At 40.8% G+C, this 18,036-nt stretch overlaps 1 protein-coding gene across 1 annotated transcript in view; it reads right to left on the reverse strand.

Moving 5' to 3' along the window:
* Positions 1 to 18,036, reverse strand: part of LOC109921491 — a 52,513-nt gene that overhangs the window by 31,234 nt on the left and 3,243 nt on the right. The window contains exons 4-8 of the mRNA XM_048618908.1: positions 14,806 to 15,137; positions 13,918 to 14,063; positions 10,005 to 10,166; positions 9,712 to 9,866; positions 323 to 413 (exon numbers count right to left, since the gene is read on the reverse strand). Coding sequence (XP_048474865.1) covers positions 323 to 413; positions 9,712 to 9,866; positions 10,005 to 10,166; positions 13,918 to 14,063; positions 14,806 to 15,137 — 886 coding nt within the window. The remainder of the gene's footprint in view (positions 1 to 322; positions 414 to 9,711; positions 9,867 to 10,004; positions 10,167 to 13,917; positions 14,064 to 14,805; positions 15,138 to 18,036) is intronic.

Consider the following 18,036-nt stretch of genomic DNA (forward strand, 5'->3'; position numbering starts at 1 on the left):
AATAAGGAATTACTCTTAGGAATTAGCTTGTTCTTCATGTGGAGATATAGGTGTACTTCTTGAAATGATGGAAACCATGCATTTAAATGAAGTATTGGACATTTTTATAAATAGGAGGATTAGATGGTATCATTGGTCATTTTTGGACTTAAAAAAAATTTTTTATAAAGAATGCAAACTATATTTTCACACAGTGAACAAAATGGAAGAAGAAAACTCAGGTGGTGGTTCAGGATGAGGCCATGAAAAAATGGGCTGTTATTCCCCAGCCATCATATCACGTTTTACACATTGAAGTTAGCAATTCTTTACAGCAGCTTACCTCTGGTACCCAGCTTAGCAATGCAGGAGGCACGGCCCCAAGCAAGAGGAAGTGTGGGACGATTGCCGGGCATGTATGATGATCTTCCCATCTGCATGAAAAAGGGAAAATTAAAGAAACTGGTAACTATATTCATTCGTAATCATTTTTTGTTTGAAAACAGCAGGAAAATAAGCTACCGCATCCTGAAAAATATAGTTTTGCAGAAAATTCAATTCTATGCAAGTTTCACTGGCAGGTACCATAGATTGCTAGCATCCACCATGTGCATAGCACACCTATTCAAACATGAACAGTTATGCAAAAAACACAGGGAATTGTGTAAATATTTAAAGGTTATCAGCATACTTCAAGTCAGAATCATACAGCTTGGAAACAGTCCCTTTGGTCCAACTCATCCGCACTGACCAGATATCCCAATCAGACCTAGTCCCATTTATATAGAATCATAGAGTTGTACAGCACGGAAAGAGCCTTCAGTCCAACTCATCCAAGCCGACCAGATATCCTAAATTAATCTAGACCCATTTGCCAACACTTGGCCCATATCCCTCTAAACCCTTCCTATTTGTATACCCATCCAGATGCCTTTTAAATGTTGTAACCGTACTATCGTCCACCACTTCCTCTGGTAACTCACTCCATACACACATCACCCTCTGCATGAAAACGTTGCTCCTTTTAAATCTTTGCCCTCTCACCTTAAACCTATGCCCTTTAGTTTTGGTTTCCATACCCTGAGAAAAAGACCTTAGCTATTTACTTTATCCATGCCACTCATGATTTTATAACCCTCTCTAAGGTCACCCCTCAGCCTCCAACACTCCAGGGAAAATAGCCCAAGTCTATTCAGCCTCTCTCTATAGCTCAAACCCTCCAATCCTAGCAACATCCTTGTAAATCTTTTCTGAACCCTTTCAAGTTTCACAACATCCTTCCTACAGTGGGGAAACCAGAACTGCATGCAATATTTCAAAAAAATGGTCTAACCAATGGCCTGTACAGTCACACATGACCTCCCAACTCCTATACTCAATGCACTGACCAATAAAGGCAAGCATACCAAATGTCTTCTTCACTATCCTATCTACCTGTGACTCCACTTTCAAGGAACTATGAACGTGCACTCCAAGGTCTCTTTGTTCAGTAACATTCACCAGGACCTTACCATTAAGTGTATAAGTCCTGCCCTGATATCCCTTTCCAAAATGCAGCACCTCGCATTTATCTAAATTAAATTTCATCTGCCATTCCTTGGCCCGTTGGCCCATCTGATCAAGATTCTGTTGTACCCTGAGGTAACCTTCTTCACCGTCCACTACACCTACAATTTTGGTGTTATTTGCAAACTTACTAACCATACCTCCTATGTTCACATCCAAATCACTTATATAAAGGACGAAAAGCAGTGGACCCATCCCTTTACCTGTGAATAGCCTCCCCCAATCAACCTTTGAAAGTTTTTGTATAATACCGTCAAAATTGGCCTTACTCCAGTTTGGAGCTTTAACTTTTTGATCAGTTCTATCCTTTTCCATAATTATTTTAAAACTAATAGAATTATGGTCCCTTGCCCCAAAGCGCTTCCCCACTGACACCTCAGTCGCTTGACCTGCCTTATTTCCCAACAGAAAGTCAAGTTTTGCTCCTTCTCTTAGTAGGTCCATCCACATATTGAATAAGAAAATTTTCCTGTACGCACTTAACAAATTCCTCTCCATCCAAGCCCTCAAGACTATGACAGTCCTAGTCTATGTTCGGAAAGTTAAAATCCCCTACCATTACAACCCTATCATTCTTACAGATATCTGAAAAGTCCTTCCAAATTTGCTTCTCAATTTCCTGCTGACTATTGGAGGGCCGATAGTACAATCCCAACAAGCTGATCATTCCTTTCTTATTTTTAAGTTCCACCCATGTAACTTCACTGGATGACCTCCCAGGAATATCCTCCCTAAACACAGCTTTAACGTTCTCCCACCAAAAATGCCACTCCCCCCTCCTCTCTTTCTATCCTTCCTATGGCATCTAAAGCCTGGAACATTAAGCTGCCAGTCCTGTCCATTCCTGAGCTACGTTTCTGTAACAGCTATGCTATCCCAGTCCCATGTTCCCAACCATGCCCCGAGTTCATCTGCTTTACTTGTCAGGCCTCTTGCATTGTGGTAAATGCAGGGTAATTTATCAGTCTTACCTCGTTTGCTGCCGAGCTCTTGTCTGCCTTGACTATTAAACTTGCTTCCCTTTATCTATCAGGCCAGCCTCAGATTTATCTCTTTTCTCACTATCACTTTGGTTCCCCACCAGCAACGCCACCCTCCCCCCGCTTTTACTAGTTTAAAGCCTCCCAAGTAGCACCAGCAAATTTCCCCACAAGGATATTGGTCTCCTTCCAATTCTGGCAGAACCCATCCCTCTTATACAGGCCATTTCTACCCCAAAGAGATCCTAATGGTCCAAAAATGTAAATCCTTGCCTTCTGTACCAGCTCCTCAGCCACGCATTCATCTGCTCTATCCTCCTATCCTCACTAGCTCACGACACTGGGAGTAGTCCAGATATTACTATCCTCAAGAACCTACTTTTTAAACCTCCTGCCTAATTTCCTACATTGTCTCTGCAGAACCTTATCCCTTTCCCTATTTATGTGCACAACACATCCTGCTGGTCAGTCTCCCCTTCCAGAATATTCTGCACCCCCTTCCAAGACATCCTTGAATCTGGCACCAGGGAGGCAACACATCATCCTGATGTCTCATTGATGGCTGCAGAAACATCTGTCTGTGCTCCAGACTAGGGAGTTCCCTATTACAATCGATCACGTGGAACCGGACATACCCCCATTACAGTGGAGCCAGTTACAGAACCAGAAACATGGCTGTCAGTGCTATACTCCCTTGAGGCCATTTCCACCTCCCCACCACCGCCAACAGTATCAATAACAGCATATATGTTTGAGATGGGGATAGCCACAGGAGACTCCTGCACTACCTGGCTACCTCTCCAGCCATTCCTAGCAATCAAACATCTACCTGACTGTATCTGGTGTATCCACTGTCCTCAAACCACCACCTATTACACCCCCTTGCTCTTGCAGACACAATCTCCAGGAACATTTGAACTCTCCCTGATCTTTCACATCTGATAGACCCAGAAATTGAAAAAGTGGCACAGGCTGACAATACCCCAAATGCCAGTCTCATATACTGGTACAAACACTTATGGGTATTAATTGTAGCATACCTCTGGGAATCCTCATTGAACCGCAATTGCAAGTACACATGGCTTATGTCCAGCCTCGTGAAGGACAACCCCACTGCCAGCTTTGCATATAGATCCTCTATGTGAGGGATTGGGTATTTATCCCACTGTGAGAAGCAGTTTACTATTTGTTTAAAATCTCCCCAAAGTTGAACCGACCCATTAGGCTTCACAAATCAGTACGACTGGTGCTGCCCATCCCACAAACTGGACTGGTTTGATGATTCCTTCACTTTCCAGCCTCCTGATTTCTGCCTCTACTTTGGCCCATAAGGCAAATGGCACTGGGTGGGCCTTGCAGGTTCGTGGAATTGCTTCCTGGTCAGCATGCAAGGTGGCGTCGTCTCCTTTGATAGTCCCTAGACCTTCCTGAAAACCTTCCAGGTGTTTAATTAGGACTTCACTCAGGCAGCCATTTTCTAATCGAAAGATGTTGAGCCAATCAGGGTGAATTTTTCTCAACCATTTCCGCTCCATCAGGCTGGGCCTGAGCCTTTTGCTACAATCAGCGGGAACCGAACGAGCTGCTTCTCACGTGAGACTGGAACCGAAGTTATACCCTTAATCTGTAAAGGTTCCACGGTATAGGCTCTCAGTCTGGCTGAGGTCTTACACAAACTTAAGGATTGGAATCGAGAGCAAATTTTGTTAAAGACTGGTTCTGCAATCAGTGATACAGCCGCACTGGTATCAACCTCCATTAGAACTGGGTGACCATTTAACCAAATGTTTATTTTGATTGGTTCTGATTTGGATGTTGCTAAGCAGTGTAACTGTGCCAAACCAGTTGTAGGTGGGCTATCCAGCGTGTGCGCTCTCCTAGACACCGGACTACAAGTTCTCTTACTCCATTTATATCTAGTAGGTCTCTTTTGCTGTCTGATGTCTGCAAACCGGCAGTGACTACAATGCTTTGCCGGCATAGATCCTGAAAAAAAAAAAAGTGTTAACCATTTGGCCGAGGCTTGGCTTTGTTTTGGGGTTTTGCTGTGGGCTGACCTAGAGTCCCTCTGTTCAGGATATGTCCCGAGGGAGGCTCTGCAATTGCCTTCACTCAAGTGGTGTTCCTCAAGCTCAGTCAGACTGGCAAGGGTGTCCGCTTCCATTGGAATACCCTGTAACTCATATGCTCCACTTGCCACATTTTCCAACAATAAATGCCAATTGTAGTGGCAGTTTGAAGTGCAGTTGAGCTTCAGCTAGTAGGTCCTTTTGCATGGTTACTTCATTAATCCCACATTGTGTCCTCAGCATCTCATTAAGAGTTAAACCAAACTCACATGCCTCTGCCAGTCATCTTAACCTGGTCAAAAATCCCGATACAGATTCCCCTGGTTCTCGAGTTGCTGAGTAAAACTGATAGCATCTCAGAATTAGAGGTGGCTTGGGGTCATAATATTCCTTAACTAAATTCATCAACTCTTGAAAGGGTTTAGTATCTGATGCCTCAGGCAAAGTATGCTCCTAATAACAGAAAAAGCTGTGGGTCTAGGCCCGAAATGTCAGCCTTCCTGCTCCTCTGATGCTGCTTGGCCTGCTGGGTTCATCCAGCTCTACACCTTGTTATCTCGGGGTCTCCAAGCTGTCAGGAGAATTATTGCTTTTCATTTGCCCCATTGTCACTTGCCTGGAAAAAAAAATGCATTCTTTCCACATACTGGGCCCAGTCTTCAGTCTTCAACGGCAGAATTGAATGAGTCACGCTTCCCAAATAATGGCATGATGCCAGAAATGCTTACTCCCAACTCAGAGACAACTATTCTGAGTGAATTTCTTTCGGAGCAGGCTTTTCGCTCATTGACACTGAAATAACTCCAGAGAGGCTGGTATCCTGTCACCAAATCACCCTTTATTTACATATGGCAAGTCCTTGACAGTGATCCAGCTCTCAGAGTGAGCAGAACCTCTGACACTCCCGTTTATATCTGTCAGCCAGGGTTCCTTGATTGGACCAGATTAATAGCCCCAATCCGGGAACTAAAATATTCTGTGAGGACTACCTGGTTGACGTTGTTACAATGTGGGAAAAGCCAAGGCTTAGAGACTCCCACTTATGCTGCTAAGTATTTTTGGAATTTAGATGGCTAAAAATATAGCTTTCTAGCTTTAAAATACCAATAGAGCTGCATGCTGCCCATCCAAAGCGGTTTAATTTCAGAGTTACTGGGAGCTAACCGGGAAGACACTAACCCACAGTGTTGTCTGTGCCTCAAGATACTTAAATTCTGTATGCTCAAGTGACTATTTTCAATCACTTTTAGGGAAATAAAAAAAAAAAAAGACAAGCTGTCAAAGCTTTTTATTTTGCACTCATCAGGACAAAATTGTAAGAGTACTAAATCTCAAAGGGAACAACAATTTATACTGTGTGATAAAAGGGTAGCAAATTAGGTGGCAAATGGATTCTGATAATGGAAAATGTTATCAGGGAACAGGTAACCATCAGGCTTCTGTTTAAATTCAAACCAGGCAAATTGATTCGTCATGGCATGGTCATAGGGAATACCTCAAAGAATGGCTGTACTCCAAATTTTGGTTTAGTTGAGAAAAAGCAGGTGTGGACATATTCTTTCTGCTTGCAGGACCACATGTGAATTTCTGTAGCTTCTAACATGCATATGTGAGCCAATCCAACCTATTGGCACTATGACTTTTGGCGTCTATAGCACAGAAAAAGATCCTTCAGCCCATCAAGTCTGCGCCGGTCAAAAGCAAGCACCTAACTCTTCTAATCCCATTTTTCAGCACTTGGCCCATAGCCTTGTGTGCCTTGGCATCGCAAGTGCACATCTAAATACTTCTTAAATGTTATGAAGATTTCTGCCTTTACAAGGAGAGAGTTCCATATTCCTACCATCCTCTGGGTGAAAAGCTCTCTCCTCACGTAACTTTCCAGCAGCAAACTGGCACTGCAATTCATATACCACATTCCTCATTTGTGTGGTTAAGTAGAACACCCTTTTAGCTTGACAGCAGCATCCTGCTATTGCCAAACAATTTGTATTGCTACTGCACAGTAGCAGCGTGTAATGGCTTACTCAAACTTCTGAGACATCTTAGCTTCCATGAGTAATCAGAGGGAGACCGAGCACTTGTTAGGATCAAAAGTGGCAGCCTGAGGCCCTTTCGTGTTGTTGTGTGTCATACAGCAAACAAATGATCTGATTGCAGTAGCCATTATTGCGCAGGATAGCTTTGATGCAACCTCTTTTCAGCATTAAGCTTGCAGTCAGTTACTGGCTTGGGCCTATTTGCAAGGTTGTCACCAAGGCCAATCTTATAGTGTGTGGAACTATAGGAATTCCAACATGCTTCTTGACCAGTGATGGTAGCTTGCGGTAGACAATGGTAGAGAACCTATAAAGCAGATTTCTCAAAATGAGCACATTGAGGAAAGGGCGCTTGTTTGACTGCTCCATTTCAAAAGGTGAATTTGAGCGCAGGTGGAGCCCATTAAAGTGTGGAAAGAAGTTCTTGCATGTAGCTGCAGAAATAAATACAGCAAATGTTTCATCTACATTTTGGAAATATGCAAGGGGTTGGACATTAGGGTTCATTCCAATCAAAGACAGGTTTCTTATGAAAACCAACAAAGAAGCCAGGTGAGAGCTGGGTCTAGAGGGGATCCCATGGCAACACAATCTATTCGTGCATAGATTGTGTCATTGAAACTGAACTCGAACTGTGTGGGTTAAGTTGATAAGTTCAATGCATACAGACAACTGTAGAATGTCTAGATCACCATGACAATAGTGACATGGTATACTTGCAAATAGGTTATCAATAGCAAATGAATGCATGGAAACAGCATTGGTATCAATTTGCAAGCCCTGATTGGTCTTCACAAAAGGCGAAGGAACGCACCACCATTTATGTGGAAAACTCATCTAAAGCTATTCATAGCAACTCAACAATTTGGCCAACTCATGTAGTCCAGAACCAGTCATAGACAAAATAGGACAAAAAGGAACATCATTTTTGTTGCGTCTTGGGTAGCTCATACACTAGCGAACACATCCAGACAGGTTATTGCTTTTACAAGTCGCAAAAAACATTTTTTGCAAGTTGTTTTTGAACAACAATCGCTCAGAAAAAGACAGAAACTGCTGACTTTAAACACCCTCCTGGTGAAGCAGAGTTTTACTTGTACTTTTTTTCAAATTTAGTTGACTGTATTTGCTGCTCACAATGCAGTCTCAACAGTGGGAGGCCAAACATAAAATTAGTGACCATTATATGGAACACCTATGTCGTGCCTGTAAAAATGACCCAGATTTCCAGTTGCTTGCCATCTTAATACACCATCTCACTCTTACGCTCACATTTTCTGTTCTAGGCTACTGCAGTGTTCCAGAGAAGCCCAATGCAAGCTGGAGGAACAGCATCACATTTTCCACATAGGCACTTTACAGCCTTCTGCTCTCAACATTGGAGTTCAATAATTTCAGACCATGATCTCTGTCCTATATTTTATCTGGCCCTACCCGAGTGTCTTGTATTCAAGGGTGTGTTTTCAGAGCTGTTCTATAGTCTGAGCCACTTCCTTAGGTTCTGAAGAAGAGTCAATTGCACTTTATACATTAATTCTGGTTCTTTCTCCCTAAATGCTGCCAGATCTGCTGAGTTTCTCCAGCACTCTGTTTTTAAGACAGTTGCGTATGTCGGGGTTGGTCCCAAGGCCTCGCAATGCTACCAGACTTTGGTGCTGCATGTGAAAAATCAATCAATTGGGTATCTGGCAACGTGTGCTACATCAGCTAGGTGCACTTTCATGTACTCAGCGTCTTCACGCCTTTAAGAATCAGAGTTGACCTGGTGCGTTTGAATTTAAACAAAATCTTGGCAGTTAACGGTTCCCTGGTACATTCTCCACAGCAAAACCTCTACCAATCAAAGTCCACTTGCCAACAAATCAGCACCCTCTTCCTATGCAATACAAATTGTTGCCCCCTTTGGGATTTGGCATTCTTGCAACTCTGTACTCATTAGGACAAAAAAAAGGAAAAAAACTTCACAGCATGTCTCCTTTTAAGCAGTGAGACAAGTGGCTGTTCAATTATTAACAGTGTGTTGATGCAATACAAGCTGCACGGTATCAGATTAAATGAATGCTACAAAAGATGGTCTCTGTTTCAATCTCCTATGTACAATTTCAAGAGATTTTTCTTCAAGGAATGTAATTGTCAGTTGGTTAGACGCAAACAAAAAACCTTCAATATATACACCACGTATCACAATCTTAGGATGTCCTAAAGCAACTACCAGCCAATTAAGTACTGTTGAAGTGTAATTCCTGTTGTAGTGTAGAAAACAGTAGCTAATTTGCACACAGAGTTCCCATAAATGTTTTTAATGTGGTGCAGTTTCTGAAGCAGATAGCATGTACCAGGTATTTCTCTTGATCAGAGCAAGAAGTCATAAAATTGGTGAACAATAGCAATTGTTTCTGAGTATAGTATGGGTACATTTTATACCTCAAGAAATGTTAATTACATAAACTGGAGACACAGCTCCCCGCAACTGAATCAAATTAAGTGCTACACTGAATGAATAGTGAAAAAAAAAAAATCCCAAATCACCTCATCAGCTCGAGGAGAGATGTCCCTCATTTGTGTTGGGAAGAATGACTCGTAACATGCTAACCACTTCAAAGGTTCTGTATTGCAAGTCCAATGCCTTATGATCAGCCCTACTCTACCAACTCCTTAATACAGGGCTCATGTAGGATTGAGAATCATGCCTACCACAAACTCAACGTTTTTCCAGGGAACCCCAGCTCCCTGTAATAATTTCCCTCCTTTACTACAAATTTCCTTCACAGCTCGGTCTTCGATTTTTATCGATGAGCCAAAAGAAACAGCATGCTTTGAATAACAAATGTAATACAGCACAGTTGTGCGCTGCTGCCAAAATTGTGCACAACAGTAACTTGAGTAGCTCTGGTCAAGTTCAAAATAGCAGTGTTTTCTTTTTTGCTAAAAGGATTGTTTTAATATCACTTGTACTGATTTGCAAATGCTATTTGTGACAAAGACCTCTAAACCTACATAAACACAAAATGCTTACAAACATAGAATGTGTGATTTCTTGCAGCAAATATCTTTTGCATTCTTTTCAAAGAGACCTACCACATATGGACTTTGCGCAGGATACTTGCAATGAGGTGCACTGTCCTTCTCAGGGGCTCGCATTGTCATGCTAGATTTGCCATAGAAGTTGCTGAAAATATTCTCGTCATCAAGAGTTGATGGGGCATTCCCAAGTGCCATACCATCGTTATTACCTACACCAAGAGAATCCACACAATGAAATCAACCATGGCTGTAGGTTTTCTTTACAGTTTGCAATCTAACAATGTTTTGAGTTTGAAATAAAATTTCAAAGAGTTGCGAAAAAGGGATACTAAAAGTAGGAAAAATACCTTGTTTTGGATTAGATGGCTCGTGATTTTGGATATTCGTTTTCATAGACACTGTGTGCGCCAGACTGAGTTTGTGGTTGGTAACATTAAAAGCATTAATTCCAACATTCGATAGGATGCTCTGTAGAGCCATTGGGTTACTCACAAAATCTTCGCTATTGTCTACAATTGTACAGAAAGATAGTTATTTCAGATGCCCTCGATGGAAAAATGACAAATTTTGCAAATGTAGTATACCGGCACTACACTACATATAGCAACTCGAGGTTCAAAAGAATGTTGAATTATCAATCTCACTGCCTACATTTATACATAATATAAGACAGCTAGAAACACATTTTGTCCCTTTGATGTGAGAATTCCAGAGTACATTAATTCCCATTGTAAAATGATTTCAGAACATGAATCTGAAGCATAGAAGGTGATTTGTATAGATAACATTACTTTATCCAGATGATTGATGTGAGGGATAAGAAAATTGGTAATTTTTAAAAATAGCAGGTGTTAAGAATGGAAATGGATACCATTCCAAGTTACAAAATGGCAGATTCATGGTAACAGACATATAGAACATGCTTGCCATGAATAACTTTGCAGCTTGATGAGGGAGCTGCTTCTAATCTCTCATCATGGAGAGAGAATAAGAAATTCCATCGTGAATATGAAAGGCAATTGCATGTGGGAAATAGTGTTCAGATGATAAACAGACCTTATGTTTGGTGAACTATTATCCAATGGCATTCAATACAACTCTAGATTTGATATTACATTCAAACTCCACATTCCATGCACATATCACTTTGAGGGTCGAGCAAAGTGAATTGTTTCATCTGAAATAACTTGAATCTTTACATATTGTTTACATTATTCTCCACTTAAAGTGAGCACACAACGGCTATTTTCACCTATTCTCCAATCTGTTGAGGGATTAATTGTTAGTAAAGGCATTATACCCTGCACGTGGCAGTGAATTGATACATTTGGTTCACAAGAAATTGTTTGCAAATGGAACTGGCAGGCATTTGTGAAGAAAAGAAAGTCCAAGCTAACTTGAGATTCTGTCTTTGTGAAAACCTATTTGATTCATATCTCACTGGTCTTTTGCGCAACTTTTCAAGAATGTCTAGCATGGGAGCAGAAGTCACATGCAGCCAAACAAAACAGCAAAATGCCACATAAAAAGTGAACAAAATGCTGCAATTTCACGAGCAAGCCCATTTGTCATAAACATCATCAATCGTTGCACCTGGAGGTGGTGAATAATGGAACACATTTGCAGTCACAGGTGTAATCCCGAAAATACGCAGCAGTCAATTTGCACAAAGTAATTCAGCGAAATAATAATGAACAGTCAATCTGTTTTTATTAATGTTGGTTGAGAGAGAAATATTGGCCAGGATGCACGAGAACTCCCCTGCTCGTCATTGAAAATAGTGACATAGGCTCTCATGTCCACGAGAGATGCCCTCCACACAAGGGGGCAGACGGGGTTCTGGTTTTAACATTGCACCAAACAAGGACACTTCTGGGAATGCAGTGTTTCATCAGTACTATAACAAGTGTCAGCCTAGGTTTTGTGCTGAAGTTTCTGAAGTAAGATTTGTATTTATAGTCAACTTTAACTCAAGTGTAAGTGCTATTCATTGATCCTCAGCTAATGACATACCTGCATAGAGGCTCCCAAGTAACGACCAAGGGATGTGTAGCACTAAAAAGTGAGGTTGAGTCGACAGATCTTGTTTTCAACAACATATTTTCAAAAATTCACTCATGGAATGGAGGTTGTTCCTTGAGCAAGTGCTACTTGATAGCATTGTCAATGACACCTTCCTTCACTTTGATGATCTAGCATAGACTGATGGAACGGGTTAGCCAAATAACAGAACAATGGACGCTGTAGCAGGTTCACTGGACTTTGTTGCAGACTCTCACCCAAACAGTGGCCAGAGACCAATGCTTCCACCTTATCGGGAGCTGTATGTTGGTGGTAGGGGAGATCATGGCAGCTGCAATGCAATCTGTTGTTTCTCAGCAATGTCAGAATCTGTTAGCTGCCATTAACTCAACCACCTCACTGACCAATGGAGACACCGATCAAGGGTCCAGTGGAAAGATGATAGCTGGAGTCCACTGACCTGATACTGCCACAGAAACACATGTTCTGAGAGGGAAGGCCTAGCATGGCAGTGAAACATGAAAGTTGATGTCAGTCCAGAAATAACTTCAATATAAACAGTGACCAGTTGTCATGAAAGGACAGCCAGCCAGGACCCAGGCCTCGTCTGTAGTGGATGAGAAGGCCAACCACCTCCAATTACATCTGTGAACAGGTTGATTAAAAAAATCATTGCATGTGAGCCTCCTCTCATTTAGGATTCTTGTGGTGCAGTGGTAGTGCCCCTACCTCCGGGTCAGAAGACCTAGCTTCAAGTCTCCCCTGCTCCTGAGGTATTTCTGAACAGATTGGTTAAAAATGTCATGACAGATTTCTAAGGGCTCAGGAGGCTCAGATTCAAGTCCCACTGTTCCGGGGGGTGTCATAACATCTCTGAACAGGCTGATTAGAAAATAAAATGACTGATTTCTTGTTACAATGTTCCTTTATTTGAAGGAGAGAGTGGGGTAAGACACAGGTGCAAAAGAGCTGTGCTCAAATGGACCTTGCAGTAAATTCTGCCCAATTCCCTTTTGTTCCATCCTGTGCTGCTTTTCTATAATAATGACAATGTGCCACATCTACACTGAGAAGCTCTCACTGTGGGGAGGAGGGCGAAGAATTGAGTCCTATCCTAACGGAAGGCAGTCTAAGTGAATTCTCGGATTTAACTTACCTTACACTTAGAGTGCAAAAGGAGGAGACTGGGTGCTGCAGTGCTAATGGCCCTCATTATAATATGAAAACTGCATCACTTTGAATTTGGCTGACAAATCGTGGGAAGGCACAAAAAGCCCATGGCAAATAGCGAATGAAAAAAGATTCAAATGTGAGGTGGAACTTGACATGAACAACATTTGCCCTATTTTTCCACAAAATTGTGCTCTGATTAGGTGGTCAAATTATGCCAAAATGACTTGGAAATTCTCCATTAGATTTTTTACAATCTGAATTTTTTTAACTCACTGGACAATTAGTCTTATTATAGCATCTTTAGTTAGTTATCAGTGCAAAGCCTATCAATTACATCTAGAATCTGAAACTTTCAAGTGAATATCACACACAAACGTTATTGCATTTGCCTTGGGAGCATTTTGCCATTAAATTAGAAACACAGAAGTTTATAGGGAATGAGCCACAAGTTTTCAGCCAATGTTGAACTCATCTAGATCCCAGGACTATGTTGCAATCCATGAGACTGAAGGACTCAAAATGGGAGAGACCTTCTGACAATTGAAGTCAACCTTTTTAATCAATATTATTCTAAATGTAAGTTTACAGTGTACAATTTTACACTCTTGTTCCATCTTTCTATTTACCACAAGAATGGATCTTATGTTTAAACTCACCATTAACAGTGAACCATTTTTTTTCTCCTGCAGAACAGAAAACTTCCACACCTTCAGTCAAGCAAAAACAGAATGACACTGACAATTAGCATGAAGCAGGAGTTAGGCTTTTCCTAAAAGTAGCTGCAGAGCAATATCATTTCTCTCTTTTATTCAAATTTTGTGTTGCGACTCAAGGGAGGTCACGGCATGGGAATAGGGCAAAGCTTCCACAATTCTTTCCACATTCCCAATCACATCTGTTGGTAATGAAGGGCGAGCAATCCTAATGAAACTGGGCTTTGGTTTTATAAATTTGCATCAACTGGGGGTCACATGAGTCATCCATTTAAAAACAGCGGGTCCATCACATGTCCCCACATACATTCTACTTTCTTGGAGATTGCATTGAAGGATTTATTCCAAATACCTGTATTTGGTTTAATAGTCTTAGTCCGTAGGACCTCTATTTTTGCTTTTTCTGGTGGCAAAGGCGGCTTGATCTCAGATGCTGAATTCTGAATGTAGGAGCTCTTAGTTTTACTTGGAGTGATATTTGCTTGGCAAGGAACAAAGCTAGAGACAGACAAGAACAGTGAAACCGCATTGTTAACACAAGTACTAAATCAGACAGACCAGAAGCTCAAGATCATTGAATGCTATTAATGACTTGAGGACTCCACAATGTTAAAAATACTTCTCATACAATAACCAGTTAGGGAAGATAACAATGATCTGGGTTTTTGCTATAAAAACTTAGTATCATGCATTTATAAATTATGTACTCAATGCTGAAGCCATTCTATCAGCTTAAAACAGATTCAAGAAGATTGATATGTCACCCGCTTCCCAATTACATGATTAGAAGGCAATGGCCTCTATTCTCTGGCTATTGGTTCAGGAACAGATTCACAAGTTACCTGCTCAGGCTCATTTGTAAAAATAGAGGTTGATAATTTAAAATCCTGCAGGCAACAGTGACAAACTGTGAATCAATCATGATTAACCTCCAAGTCATTTTACAGCAGATCAAAGTTTACATTTGTATTTTCACAAATTAATTTGCTCCAATAGTACATGAATTAGCACTTTGTGCCCTGTTGACCATATTTCAGCCAGCTTGCATTGTAAGTGGAAGGTAATTAGCCAAACAGACTTTTACGTGATTTTACACATTAAACTAGTTTAAAAAAGATGAATGTAATTAATAATAAAGTCTTATGAAATATTGGTTAAACAGATTAGGTCATACCTGATTTACTGCTCTCTTTCACAAATACCAAGGAGAGAGGGAGAAAAATTTATTTTATATACTTACCAATTCTCTTTGTTTGCCATCGTATTCTGGTCAAGTTTCAGCGTTGCAATGCCAGAACCTAAGTCTCCGCACTCTTGGTGAGCTGCCAGCCCACTGCCATGGGTCTGGATAGGTTTTGATTCAACTGCAGTCTGATCTGTAGCTGCGATCACATTATTGGCACCGACTAGATAACGTCCCTCAGATACAGCCAGCTCTTTCTCGACTGTTGTAGGTGATATTATTTGCAGATTATGATCTGCGCTCACAGGCTGAGTTGACTTGGCTCCTCTGGATGTTGCAAAGGTAAATGGAATTGGCTGAGTGCAGGCCTTTTTGGAAGTTGCTTGTTTCTAAAACAATAAATGAAGTACAATAATATCAAAGAAATGATCAACTGCCTTTGGAATAAAAACATTTCAAATTAAAACATGACAACTATCAACATAAGTTTACTAAAAATTCAGTGAATTCAACTTGTCGATTTAGGCACATGTTAAGCAATCAAAAGATGAAATTATATTCAGGAAATTTACCATGATAATATTCTCTGCAAATTCTCAACCTAGAATATAAATAAGTGACACAGACTATAGTAGAACTACCTCAAGAAAACCTTCTGAATGCTGGAGGAGGGCATCTAGTTTTAAAGGTTTTAAAATGTGTTGAACAAGCTGCATGGCAATAAAGTTTTTTTAAAACTAAAATCAAAATGTCTGAATTATTTTGTGAGGTTTTATCTAGGAACCATTTTTTTGAAAGAAGAAAAATATTGCTACTGCTCTTTCTTTGAAATTTTGGCATTCTTGTATCTGTCCAGATGAGTCCAAGGGAATTACAATATTTATACTTAAGGAGAAAAGTGAGCTGATTCGGTGACAAGTTAACTCTGACTGGCTGAGACATTGTATGGAGAAAGCCACAGGGAACTATAGGTTTCCCAAGCTCCTGGCTAATTCTAAAAATGTGCAAGCCTTGAAGATATTCTTTATGGTTGCAGAGAATGGGTTCCTGCATACAAACATATGTCACTTCTAGCAGACACAACATTATGAACACGACTGATCATCTTCAAGTGATTGCTTGTGTAGCTTTTTTGAAGCATACTCAGGATTGTTCGGCTAGTGTTACCCAATCACACTTAATCAATAGAGTTTTGCTTTAGGTTTTGCAAGCCTGGGCTGATTGAGTACAAAGTTTTACACCTTGTTGAATAACCAGGGAATCTGGGGAGTCTATAGTTCCCTAATATAACAAGGTGTAGAGCTGGATGAACACAGCAGGCCAAGCAGCATCAGAGGAGCAGGAAAGCTGACGTTTCAGGCCTAGACCCTTCTTCAGAAATCGGGGAGGGGAAAGGCGTTCTGAAATAAATAGGGAGGGAGAGTCTAGGCCCGAAATGTCAGCTTTCCTGCTCCTCTGATGCTGCTTGGCCTGCTGTGTCCATCCAGCTCTACACCTTGTTATCTCAGATTCTCCAGCATCTGCAGTTCCTACTATCTCAGTCTATAGTTCCCTGTTGCCTTCTGCTTGACAAAACCTCAGCCAACCAAAGGTGACTTACTAACTAATCATCAACCTTTTCCGCTGTAGTAGAAATTGTTGTGATCATCTGAAATTGGCAATTCCGTGTTTGTCCCTATGAGTGCAAGATAAAATCTTGGGCAATATGTCTCTCTGTTCAGTGAGATTCAAGTTCTGTACTACAAAGTGACCACTTTTATAAATTATCCATCACCACTAAATTCAACCTAGTGAGTCAGAAGAATGAACACAAGGCAGCTCCATGTGAACTCATTGTAAAACACATTTTAGGTCATTTTAAAATCTTGCAAAGTATGGGGTGCAACAGTACACAAAACAAATGATATCTTTTGTCATCTTCACTAGGATACTGATGGGAGTGCTAAATTGCATTGCCATGCCTGAAGCAGGAGGGAGGGAAGAAGAGACATGATAGCACATGTGCTCCTGCTGGAAAACATGCATGTGGACATCAAGTCTAGGATAGGATGAGCTATGATTGTTTGAACACAGAGGGAAAAACAATGTCCTACGAATGCTTAAATGAACACTTAAATGACTCCCCTATTAAGTGATCAGGCCACAGTCATGGAAGCCCTAACTATCCTAAGTTAACACCTTGAGGATAGAATTGGGAAAAGGAAGCTTTTCATGACTGCACAATACAAGTCTCAGGTGTGACCAATACACTGAATTTTTACAACAACTCTCTTCTAAACAGAAGAAGCAATTATTCCAAAGGGGAGATTAAATTCTATACGTGGTTTTGTTGATGATTGAAGCCCTTTGAGAGATCTTTACTGTATGCAATTATGCATGATTAAAATTCAGGCATAATGTGAAAGCATTCACACTGCTTCCACGTATTAATGGTGTGTTTTGGTTACCCAGCCAGGAAAGTGCAAAAGAGTCACCAAACACATGCACAAGATTCGTATTTTAACAGTTTTACTTTGAACTAATCACATGATATAATGTTCAATAAATTAATGGGGGCTTTGTAAAATCTTGTATTTTGAGATTTATTTAAAATATTAATACCTAACATCTGTAGAAATCTGCAGCATCTCATGCCCAATTTCTGCCAATGTTTGGATTGTGCAATCACATTACATGGTTTGAAATTCAGCTAAAAAAACACAAGGAAAGGCTTGCATTTTTAGAACACTTTTCACAACCACCAGTTGTCCCAAAGCACTTTATAGTGAATTAAATACTTTTAAAGTGTTGTCACTGTTGCAACGTAGGAAACCCTGCAAGTAATTTCCACTGAGCAAACTCCCAAATACAGCAATGAGAACTGTGTTTTGAGATGTTGATTTGAGGGATGAATATTGGCTGTTCTTTGAAGTCATTCATTGGATCTTTTATGTCCACCCAAGCCAGCAGATGCGGGTCTCAATTTAGCACATCATCCTGACAGTACAATGTTCCATCAGCATTGCTTTGGATTACCAGCCGAGATTTGTGTGCTGAAAACCTGGAGAGGAACTGGAGTCTTGTGATTTACAGGCAAATGCTACCAATTGAGCCACAGCTGACAAGACTTCTATTCACCTTTGAGCCAGCGTGACTTAAAGATAAAAGTCCACCTAAAGTTGTATGGGAGCTTGAGGAAATGTGCACCTAACTTCTGTTGGGTATGGACCAGACTAGATTAGATTTGATAGGTGGCAGAATCGCACTAAACAGTCACAGCTGGAAGACGACTGGCATGTGAAATTCTGT

The sequence above is a fragment of the Rhincodon typus genome, chromosome 41 (assembly GCF_021869965.1).
Source record: "Rhincodon typus isolate 14 chromosome 41, sRhiTyp1.1, whole genome shotgun sequence".
In the NCBI taxonomy this organism is placed as follows: Eukaryota; Metazoa; Chordata; class Chondrichthyes; order Orectolobiformes; family Rhincodontidae; genus Rhincodon; species Rhincodon typus.